Genomic DNA, 12,255 nt, shown 5'->3' with positions numbered 1-12,255 from the left:
CTGACCCAGGGATGGAACCCAGGTCTCCTGCATTGCAGGCAGATTCTTTACCAGATGAACCACCAGGGAAGCCCTTCCCAGGTGGTACTAATGGTTAAGAACCTGCCTGCCAATGCAGGAGACGGTAGGAAACGGGAGTTCAATCCCTGGGTCGGGAAGATCCCCTGGAGGAGAGCGTGGCAACCCACTTCAGTATTCTTGCCTGGAAAATCCCATGGACAAAGGAGCCTGGTGGGCTACACCCCATGGGGTTGCAAAGAGTCAGACAGGACTGAAGCGACTTAGCATGTACTCCTTCTTAGCTCCACGGCTAGGATCCAGTTGAATTCCAACGTGGGGACACATTTCAGCTCCAGCAGCCCAGCCTGCTTGCTGGTGAGTGAGCCGAGGGGCTTCTAGGGCGTTGGTGATTACGCTGCTCCAGATGGATCATTTCGGGGAGAAGACCAGCCTGACGTGACTAATGGCACTTCTGGCCCCAGCCAGGATGGTGGGGCTCACTTTTGGCTCCCTCTCAGTTTGGCAGGTTTAGAAAGTGTTTTCAACTGAAAGCCCCAGGGATTCCGGTACAAAAATGCTGAAAAACCTCAAGTACACTGGTCTGTTTATAAAATTCACAGGGTCCCTGTCCCGCCCAGGAGAGGTCGGGGAAGTGCATTCATCTAAACTCGAGAAGGTTCTTGACTAGCGATTTCTATCTGATTTAATCTACATCCGTAGCAATTCCGTAATTGAGCAATAAGTCATTTGTTGTGAAAGTTAGGAGTGTGTTCTGACTGTGACCCAGGCAACACTAGCTGTGTACCCTCTCTCTGTCTCCTTGGTCAAGTACAGAGACTGAAAGTTTTGGACTAATCTTCTTCCTCTAGAGGCATTTTTAGGATGCCTCTACATTTTTAGGATGTACCTGCTGTACAAGGAGTATTAAGCAACAAATGCCCATGTGTGTGGTGATGTGGGTGTCATAGCAACAGTATCCCTGGATCAGTCCCCACAGCAACTCAGCTTTGGGAGATGGAGAAGTTGAAAGAAAGTTGGCCTGGGAGCCGGGGCCTTGGATGCTGGGGAGGGGCTTCCCCAGTGTGGGAACAGCACATCCCAAGGCAGAGAGCCTGTGGAATCCAGGTTCTCTACATGTTTCCCTCTGTGTGATGTTTCTGGGCCAAGAGATGAGGATAAAGTTGGAGAGAGAGACTGGTCCCAGGTGTGGCAACTCCAACAGGTAGGCAGCCTTGTGTTCTGTCCAGGTCACCTCATCAGATCCCACTTTGACAGTGAGCCTCAGGTAGACCTCTCCAATTCTCACCTCTGTCTACACTCCAGGTTCCTCACTAGCTGCCCCCGTGATACCTCCACCTTAGAACTGGCTTCCCAACTTGCTCCATGACTGGTCATCCTGACCTTATCCACAAAGACAAGAGCTCCCTCTGATTCTCCTTCTTCCCTCCCCCTATCATGTGAAATTTACCAACTGGGGTCTGCTGACTGGACTTATGAGATGCTCGCCCAAGACATGAACCCTCTTCAGCTCCACTCCCCACCCCCTCTTCCACTAGCACAGCCTCCTGGCTGCAGGGCCCCCTTGCTCTTCCCCTACTGCAGCTGCTGGAGTTGCTCTAGGAAAGGGATCCCCTTGTCGCCCTCACTGGGTGGAGTGGTTGGTGATCAGAGTTCTCTTAGCTTGGGTTCAAGAGAAGTGAAGCATCGGTCAAGTCCTGCTTTGAGTCCAGCCACCTCTCGAAGAGTTTTGCTTCGAAACTCCCTCTGTAGGTGATGCAGGGCAGGGGGTGGTGGGCTTTCCTCCTGGTGCCCCAGCTCTGTAGCTCTCCCATCATCCCAGGTGGGGCTACTGGTGTTGCACTGACTGGAGCTCAGCCCCATGTCTCTATGACGTGGGATGCAGGGGCATCAGCTGATAGTGACGAGGAGGAGCAGGTGGAACAGGAAGTGGGTCTGGGGACGCGCTATGGAGGCTTGGCCAGCCCTTCCTGCTGCCTGGAAGGTTCTGGCTAGAATTTCCCCATGGCTGGTGGCTCTGTGACATTCAGAGCTCAGCTTAAATGTCACCTCCTCAGAGAGGCTCTCCCTGAACTCAGAATCTAAAACAGCCACCCTGACTCCCTCAATCACATCACTCTGTTTTAATTCTTGGAATAGCAAGTGTCTCTGTGAGATATTTAGTTGTTGACTTATTTGTATCTCTTACTAGTGTGTGTGCTCTTCTGTCTCTTACTAGTGACATTGAGGCATAATGGGCTCTGAGCAGATTGAAAAATCTTCATGCACAAGCCTAAGACATTCTTCTTCCTTCTGGAAAAAGTACAAATGTGCTATGATGAAATACAGTATAGTGCACAATTTGGGTATACGGACTTGAATAGCCTGGGATTACATCCTCGTGTGTGTGTGTGTGCTGTGTGTATGTATGTGTGGTGTGCGTGTGTGTGTGTGTGTGTGTGTTTGTGTGCACAGGGGTCGGAGTGCATCCTGTAGCCTTGGCTTCATTAACAGCCAGTGTAAATCCCAAGTGGCTGGTACCCACCCAGGCAAACAGCAGGTCTGAGCCCTCAGGTCACTCAGCATTTGCTGAGCTGTGCACCGGCCTCCTATGCCCATCTTCCTCCAGTGAGATGGAAGCTGAGACACCAGCAGTGAATATTATGTAATTCTGAATTAAGCATATCGATAAATATATACATATGTATATATAAATATATATCTGAATAAAAACAAAGACCCTAATTGGAAAAGAAATAGGTACCCCAGTGTTCACAGCAGCACTGTTTACGACAGCCAAGATACAGAAGCAACCTAAACGTTCATCTACAGAAGAATGGATAAAGAAGACGTGATATGCATATGTATACACACACACACACAATGGGATATTACTCAGCCACAAAATGATGTAATACCATTTGCAGCAACATGGATGAACTTGAAGGGCATTATGCTCAGTGAAATAAGTCAGAGAAAGATAAGTACTGTTTGATATCACTTATCTGTGAACTATAAAAAATACAACAAGCTAGTGAATGAAACAAAAAAGAAGCGGGCATGCACGTGTAGAGAACAAACTAGCAGTTAGTAGTGGAGTAGGGAAAAAAGACTTATGGAATTAGATGAAATCATATATGTGAAATCTTTGAAACTGTAAAGCACCGTAGAGTTTAAAGGCTCTTTCATTCAATAAAAATTTTTTAAAAGAAAGAAACTTTAAAATGGGAAAATGAAGCAAACAGGTACTGCTTGAACTCGATGTGTGATCTGGGCCTCAGAGTTGTCTGACTCTGCAGAAGCTGCTGTCTTTTCAAGATGAAGCCTGTCCTGCATCTGAGACAGGCTCCTTTTATCTTAACGGAATGGTTTATATTTATAATTCCTTAAAAAAAAATCCTAACCCTTCCAGGGAAAGATTGTAATTATCCAAAAAAAATTTATGTATTCTTTAAAAATGAACAAAAAATCCCATGGTATACACAGTTTAAAATAATCCATGTAAGTGTGTATGTGCTGTGCATGTGTTTCCTTCTGAATCTCTAGTGGTGGTCCTGAGGTCCCACGTGGCCTGGGATTGGACCCGTGCACAATTCTCTAAATGGATGAGATAGGAAGCGACTGTTTATTTAGCCAAGTAGCCGGGACCACTCGTCCTCCCACGGGCAGGAAATACTAAAATAGTGAACAAAGATAAACTCCAGAAAGAGAAGGGATTTCCTCAGCGCTGATCTGGCCCATCCTTTCCGTTTAAGCCCATTCATCAAACTTCCCATCACCTTAGTGGCACATTAAGTAAATCTGGGGAACCAAACCCAGATTGCTGAAAGCTAAGTTATGAATAGGTGTTTCAGACAGTTTTGGCTTCTATGTGTAAAATAAAATGAGCTCGTGTAGGTGAGATGACCTGCTGTTGGGGACCCTATCATTAGCGATGCTTCCTGTTTATGCCTTGAATAAAGATCAGAGTTCTTTGGGCTTCACACAGGGACCACCAGAGACTTGAGGGGGCTTACGTGGTTGAGTGGTAGTCTGCATGTTTTCCTCATTTCTGAAATTCACCTCACTGACCTACCAGTAAATTACAAACCATATAATATTCTGGGTGGATAGGCAGAGACTGCAGTGTTTTCTGTTTTTCGTTTATTTAGGCTGGAGGAGAAAAAATAGACTCCGAAGAGGCCCTGATCTATGAAGAGGACTTAGATGAAGGAGACGGTCCTGAAGGCGACTTGGAGGAAAGCACGAAATTAAAACTCTTCCGCAGGCTGGCCTCCGTGGCCTCCAAGCTGAAGGAGTTTATTGGCAACATGATAACCACTGCGGGGAAGGTTGTTGTGACGATTTTACTGGGTTCATCAGGTGAGAACTTCCAAGTCCTGGGGCGCACAGGGAGCGAGCTGGTGAATGATGAAAGAAGGAAACAGTTCTACTCTGCGGCAACAAAATCATAACTCTAGCTTTGTGAAACTGGCCACGTGTACAAACCACACACACACACACACACACACACACAGAGCTTTTCCCATTCAGTTGTAGGTTTAATGTATTAGATGGTTTTTGTTAACCTCTGTAAGGCAGTCTTTTCCCGTAGCAGTTAGGTGGCGTTGTTTTCTATGTGACCAACAGGACCACTGTTCACCTCCCTCAGAGCCTGTAGGTGGTGACAAGGGACCCTTTACTGTCCCCATCCAGAGCTACACATGGACTTTCGGAAGCTTGTCTGTTTACACTGAATCATTAGGTCTCTTAATTTAACTTCTCAGGATAGAGTGTTTTTCTTCCCCGGTTAGATGGTAATCTCCCAGCACACACGCCCACTTCCTCTCCCTGTTGGCTGCAGGCTCCTCCATAAAAACCTTATCTCCATCTTTGCCCCGTCCCCATTGCCCCAGAGCTGCTGTGAACTTTATTCCATCCTGCTTCTGTGAAGTTTCACGAGATGAAGCAACTGTTTTTCCATGGGAGAGTTAAAAGATAGAAAAGTGAAGAGTATTTCTCAAGAAATGTAACTCAGGACTTTAATGAGAAGTTGTTTCAAAATGCTCCCTGCAAAGTTTTTAAATGCCTATGAAGGAATGACTTCATTTGACATTTCCACTTTTAGTGATAGAGCGAATCACATTTTGTCGGGCAGGACAGAGATTTAGTGAGGTTTTATCTGCCACTGAATGCAATATTATCATGAACCCTCGTCAACAGACAAGCAAAAGTAAATCATTATTTTAAAAATTTATTGAGGACAGTTAGAATGGACATACAGGATTCCTGAAAAACTGGGGGAGAAATAGAGAATGGAAACAGGCAAGTAAACATGCTGAATTCTACTGGTTGGAGAAGTGAATGTTTGTTGTCGGGGCTCAAGTGCCACAGGTAGGGTTTCTTCATCATCTGATATTTCCTCATGTTTACAAATTTCACTTTACACGTGACTTTTTTTCACAATACAAATAGCACTAATTCTGATTTCATCAAGAGAGTGTGATGAATTTTACTACACGCATGATGAGGAATTCCTCATCATCCCCAGCAGTGAGGGCGGCTGAGCTGTGCGGGGTCTCCTCCTCTCCACGGTTCTCACATGTGCCCCGCCCCTGCCCCCGCAGGGATGATGCTGCCCTCTCTGACCTCGTCCGTGTACTTCTTCGTGTTCCTGGGCCTGTGCACCTGGTGGTCCTGGTGCCGGACCTTCGACCCCTTGCTCTTCAGCTGTCTCTGCGTCCTGCTGGCCATCTTCACCGCAGGACACCTGATCGGACTCTATCTGTACCAGTTCCAGTTCTTCCAGGAAGCCGTTCCCCCCAACGACTACTACGCCAGGTAAGAGGCATCGCTGGACATTTGACGATTCCGTAAGATAATCCTCGAGCCCTTGGGAGGACCCTGCCGGGCCCTGAGAATCTGCTAAGTTTCTTCTGATGCCCACTGGTAGGTCAGCCGGGCTTTGGTGCAGATGGGGACACAGTCTCTGCCTTGAATGTGTGGCTACACGGTCTGGAGGGAAGAGGTGTTGCTTCAGGTGGGGTTGCTGCTGGGGTGAAGCAGAGGGAAGCTGTTGTTTGCAACAAAGAGCAGACACACGGTCTCAGTTGAGGAAGGAGACCAGGGAGAATGTTTTACAGCAAAGAATAAGAAGGATATATCAGAGCATCCGTGGGAGGGCGCTCTTGAGGGCAGAGGACAAATTGAGGGTCAAAAAGAACTGAGTGACCATAAAAATGTAAAAGTAAAAACACATGAGTCCATGGTGTGTGTGTGTGAGAGAGAGAGAGATTTTATGTGCTTCAGTTGAAGTTGACTATTATCCCAACGTCTTATATGAAAATGAGAATTCAAGGTAAAGAACCCAGCATTTATTTTGACTTTTTGGAAGGAATTCTAGGCTGTTCTCAGTTAATGAGGGAAAACTCCTCCTGACAGGATGTCACTAGCTAATGAAGGGAAAGGAGTGCTAGAATTAGAAAACTATCATTTACCAATTCTTCATGAGATACTTAAATCTATTCACAAATTGAAACCATGACTTAAAGAGGCTCCTGGGATGAAGATTGTTTACAAGGATAATAGAGTGTAAGCTCACTGATCATTTGCTAATTGCAAAGGGAAAAGCCCCTTCTGGGGTAGTCAGCACCTTGACCAGTTGATCCAAACAAACTTTACCAGAGTGGGGTCTCTTGACCTTTCAGACTTCTAGGCTGGATACAGTGTGGGGAACGAGGCACTGTATAATTAAGACTTTAGACCTAACCTCCAATTTCCAGGAAATATAAGGGGCAGGAATGTGGTTTAATTGACTCCACAGGAAAGCAGTCATTAAATCCAGAATGTAGAATGTAAGGAAAACGACCTGGTCTCTTAAAAAATCAGCATTCTGAAAAAGAAGTGTGTGTGAAGGGTGTGGGCAGAGACCATTCTACTTCAAAGGAGAAGCAAGGAAGCCTGCAGACAGATGAGAAGCCCAACTCTGGATCACATCTCAGTTTAAGGACAAATCCTTTTGAGATTAAATGGGGAAATTTCAATATTCACTGATTATTAGCTGATAGTACAGACTTCCTGTTAGTTCTTAGGTACATGGTTGTGTGTGGTTATCTGGGAAAATGTCATTATTTTAGAAGATATGGGGTGAATTCTTTAGGATACATGGACATGAAAAACAGAGGAGCCAAGACATGGAAACATCTAGGTGTTTGTTGATGGACGAATGACAAAAGAAAGAATAGTATACATATATAAGGAATGTTCTGGGGAAGGAAATGGCAACCAACTCCAGCATTTTTGCCTGGGAAATCACATGGACAGAGGAGCCTAGCGGGCTACAGTCCATGGGGTTGCAAAGAGTTGGACACGACTGAGCGACTAAGCACAGCACATAAGGAATGTTACTTGGTCGTGAAAAAGAAGGACGTCCTGCTATTTGCAACAACCTGGATGAACCTGGAGGGCATTGTGCTGAGTGGAATAAGTCAGAGAAAGAGGAATACTGTATGATCTCACTCCTTATGTGGAATCTAAACAGAAAGTCAAACCTAGAAACAGAGAGGGGAGCGGTGGTTGCTAAGCGCTGGAGGGTGGGGAGTATAGGCAGAGGTGGAAAAAGGTACATATTTTCAGGTATGAGATTAGTAAATTCTGAGGATCTATATACAGGGGCACTGTAGTAGTAGCAATGCATTGTAATAACATTGTACTGACATGTGCTGAGAATAGACCTTAAACCTTCATACCACAAAAAAGAAAAGAAAAAGAGTAGCTATGTGAAGCGATTATTAACTTGATTGAGGTTCTACACATCATTTTACAATCTATGCTTATGTCAAATCATCATGCTGTCCACTTTAAATATACTACAATTTCACATGTCAATTGTACCTCAATAAAGCTGGGGGGCACTGAGAAGTCTCTTTAATGATGTGGATTTACATAATATTTATTTTAAGCAGAAGTGGATAGATACAAAATTTCAGTGCAGACATTAGTTCTAGGCTGAGTGAGTCTTTCAGTTTCTTCTACACATATAATTTTTGTTTTATTGAACACATATAGAAAAATGTTTTTACTGTTGCAAGATCGTTAGTTCCAGACTGAATGAATATTTCTGTTCTAATAGAAGTTTAATTTTTGGTTTTATTGAACACATAGAGCAAAAAGTTTTGCACTGTTGGACTTTTAAGGGATGATTTAATTGGAAATGTAAGTTGTATACCTTCTATGGGGCTGTGGTCGCGCCACACACCCCAATTTAAGGCTCTTTTCTGCCATCTAGAGACTGATAATAGGAAATACAAAGACTATTCTGAACCACCTTGAAAACACCTCTTCTGTAAAGGATCAGTCAGTAAATATTTTAGATTTTGCAGGCCTATGGTCTCTGTTGACAATTCTTCCAGGAAGCCATTTTAGTGCAAAAGTAGCCCTGTATGAGATTTTAAGGTTTTGGCTAGGTTTTAGCAAAATTTTGTGGACACTGAACTTCGGATTTCAAAATATTTTCACGTTTCATGAAGTACTATTTTGATTTTTCCCAACCACTTAAAAATGCAAAAACCATTATTAGCTCAGTAGTTACAACAGGTGGTAAACCAGACTTGCCAACCAAGTGTGTGGATAATAGCAGTCCTAATAGTGTAATAACTTACCATCTTTATCTTTCATTGGGATTACCTCAAACTTAAAATTATGGTTGTAAGTTATTATAGACACTTTGAAGATAATACCTTTAAAAAGTTTAAAAGCTTCATCGCTATACTCTTATAGAGTCATTAGAAGTTGGGTGGTTTATCAGAGTATAGATAGTTTGAGCTAAACAATGCAATATATATACATTTATATATACACATATACGTGTATGTATACACATACATTTGCATGTAGCTGCCTTATTGTACTTTCTTCCTCCATTAACTTGGTGAAAGTAGGACATTGCCTTTTAGCCTTTGAAAGCTTGGAAATTTACATATTTTAAATGATAGCTTTTTCTTAAGGTGTAACTTCAACGCGTTGCTATCCACCAGCTGAGCTGGCAGAAAACAAACTGCAGACAATCAGGAAGAAAAAGTCATCTTAAGTGGGCATTTGTCACAAATTTCATAACCACAGAGACTCCAGTCCATGTATCTAGCTTCGGATGTGGCTCTCCTCAAAATAATCCAAGTCGTTTTTGTCTTCTTGTAAGCTTTCAAATAGGCTTTCTGGTGAAGGTTAGCTTTATTTTTAGCATATATTTAGAATACTTTTAGAAATATTGAATTGATTTGTTTATCATTAAGATGCTTGTGGGTGATTGTTTGGAAAAGTGTAAAAAAGAATCAGGAAAAACACTTAAAAAATAATCCTAGAAATTATTAAAAAGTTATAAAAATTTAAAATTTTTTTTTAAATTATAAAAATTATAAAATTTATTAAAAAATTATAAAAATTTTAAAACCTTAAAAAAATTATCCTAGAAATCCTAAAAATCCTAGAAAACTCCCAGAAATACTGTTCATTTTTGGTCTGTATTCTCCCAGTGCTTTTCCTGTACATAAATGTGGTTTTTACAAACAGACTTTGAATCATGATGCTTGACTGTTGCACAGTATGGTTCACAGGCCATTCTGAAACTTGCTCTGTGCAACTTCTGCATCTCTTCATGTCATGAAATGTTCCTCTAAAGTGTGATTTTTCATGGACTGCAAAGCTTTTGATTGTGTTTGACTGTGTAGCTGTGCTGTAATGTAGTTAGTCCTTGATTTCTGACCCAGGAGATTTAGATTCTTCAGTTTTGCTCTCTTGAGCATCCATGTTACTTATGAACTTAGGAAAAACTCATAATGAGTGGAAGCAGCCCCCGGGTCCCTCAGCTGTGTGGGAGCCTCTGCCCGGCTGACTAGTGCTCTGCTCTGCGGGAGGGCATGGAAGTTTCCCTGATCCTGGGACCACACCATGTTACTTCACAGGTCTTCACGCAGGTGTTGTGACCTGAAATCCGGCTCCTGTGTGGAGCACACCTCTGCAGGCTTGTGTTTCTCTACGGTGATGTCTTCTTTCAACCCAAGAGTCCCAAGAGATCATATGGTTCCTTCCAACTCCACTCACAACTGGGTGGAGCTCCTCAAAGGTTCTAGCCAGGGAATCCTGTGGAGCAGGTGGGTAGGGACCCGTAGTGGATGGGGCAGATGGGAGACTGGAAGGATGTAGAGAAGGGGCAGGGAGGAGGGCTGCCCGGGGAAAAGTTAGTGATTACCACCTGTTTGTGCGCAGAACTGTCCAAATTCTCCAAAACAAAGTTCAGGGCTCTTTTCTGATAGTTATGAGCTTACCTATGGGAAGGTTGGGCTTCTGTGGTGGCTCAGATGGTAAAGAATCTGCCTGCGATGTGGGAGACTAGGGTTCAATCCCTAGGTTGGGAAGAGCCCTTGGAGAAGGAAATGGCTACCCATTCCAGTATTCTTGCCTGGAGAATCCCATGGACAGAGGAGCCTGGCGGGCTGCAGTCCATAGGGTCACTAACAGTAGGACATGACTGGTGCAAATAACACTTGGGAAGGTTAAGGCAGAGTGAGAGTAGGATATAAGACACTGGATTATATGGTTCACATGGTTATAAACCATAAAAAATTCAGTGCCCCCTCTTGTGAAGTTGATCCAGCACAATAAAGCTTTAAAGCTAATCCACATAACTTACAAAAGACAGATAACATACCACTCAGCACAGTTTGTTTAATGGAATAGAGCCCAGTTCCAACGTATTCTGGCAGGTCTCCCTAAGGAAGATGGCAGACTAAACAAAATTTGGCTTAGTTAATCCCAACTATGGGACTTTCCAAAGGTTTTGTGTTTCCTCGGGAATTTCTGTAGACAGCAAACACCTTACACTTTGAAGGCCAGGAGGCAAGGGTCAGGGTTCAGAGTCCTCACCTGGGTTCCCCTCTGTGATAAAGCCACCAGTCCCAGCCAGCTTGTGTCCTGTGGGTTTTCTGCACGGAAAGTGTGGGATGTGCACTGGGTGGATGACGGGACTGAGGCAGGTGGACCTGACTTGCTCTGTGGTGTCCTTGAATGTGAGCTGAAATGTGTTGAATGCTGTAAACAAACATCTAGTTGCTAGTGATTTTACAAAAAGCCAGTTTTAATAGTGTCAACTCACTGTTGACTGTTTCCTTGCAAAGATGACACTGCAAGTAATTCTGAGGTGAACTCCTGTAAAAACAGCCCTGGGCAAAGTGGGAGTGGTGGGGGGCAGTCCTTTTTTTCTCACCAACATTATCTGGACAATTGCAGCAAACATTCCATCGTGGGCTAGGTGGAGGGCTTGGCTGGGGAGTCAGCGTCTACTATTTCCGTAGTCATGACTGAGAGTGATGGAACCTATAGGTTTTCTTCTTCTGTGTGTCATGAACATTTGTGCACAGTGAGCACTCATATGGGGGTGACTGAATAGCCCTCAAAGTCGCGTCTCATCATCTCTGACTGGCTGTCATTCCAACCTCTGCACTTTCTCTGCGACAGTCACAGTCACTTTCTCTATACTGCAGGGGTTGGACTTCTTTTCTCAAATTCATTTTGTTGTTTTGCTGCTTTTTTTTTCACCTTAGATCCTGCAGTTTGAGAATGAACAAGAATTGTGGGAAGGAATGGGAGAGATTCAGGCCATTCCCTGTGGAGGCAGCATTCTCTATTAAATAAATACACAACAACTTGTCCCATGTCGGCCTTTCCATGTCCTGTTTCAACAAATCACAATAAGAAAATGCACTTTGTTTAGTGAAGGAAAAACATGTTTATTCCCGTGTTAAAACAGTATATGAAAGAAAAGCCAAAGCCTCAAACTTCAGCAATATTTAACCATTCTGTAACAAAATAAGAAAAATGAAAAGTAAACACGAAAAGTACAGTATTATTTATTGTATTTGTCCTATTCTTACACTAGTCATTAAAATGTCAGTAATGTGTCAGGAGTCTTAATGGCCCTCATGCTTTTTTTCTGTGTTTTTCTTCTGGTTTGGAGAAGCCAGTGGGCTCCTAGAAAGTGACACAGCGCAGTCATTTTTGTGTTGTGTCTGATGCCGTTGGCTTTGCAGGTGATTGTCTAATGCGGCTTGTTCTAGTGCGTTTGCATCCTCACCTGGGACAGCCACGGTGCTGCCTCCTCATCAGAGCCGTCTGAGCCTCGCTAATGGAAACAGCACAGAAAGACGAAATTGTTCTTAATGGAGGCAGGTTGGTGAGAACTTCATCAGAAAGCGGTCCCGTGTGGGGAAAATTAATGTCAAGCAG

The 12,255-nt window shown here is 43.7% G+C and overlaps 1 protein-coding gene across 6 annotated transcripts in view; it reads left to right on the top strand.

Moving 5' to 3' along the window:
- Positions 1 to 12,255, top strand: part of PIEZO2 (piezo type mechanosensitive ion channel component 2) — a 240,735-nt gene that overhangs the window by 140,311 nt on the left and 88,169 nt on the right. For all 6 annotated transcript variants that reach the window (XR_006265021.1, XM_043444481.1, XM_043444480.1 and 3 more), the window contains exons 6-7: positions 4,149 to 4,359; positions 5,604 to 5,817. Coding sequence is in view for 5 of the 6 variants with exons in the window: in XM_043444481.1 (XP_043300416.1) it covers positions 4,149 to 4,359; positions 5,604 to 5,817 (425 nt within the window). In the remaining variant the exon portion in view is untranslated. The remainder of the gene's footprint in view (positions 1 to 4,148; positions 4,360 to 5,603; positions 5,818 to 12,255) is intronic.

Source organism: Cervus canadensis, chromosome 23 (assembly GCF_019320065.1).
Source record: "Cervus canadensis isolate Bull #8, Minnesota chromosome 23, ASM1932006v1, whole genome shotgun sequence".
Taxonomy (NCBI): domain Eukaryota; kingdom Metazoa; phylum Chordata; class Mammalia; order Artiodactyla; family Cervidae; genus Cervus; species Cervus canadensis.
The sequence above is the reverse complement of the archived record's forward strand: the minus strand, read 5'-3'. Positions and strand labels throughout refer to the sequence as shown.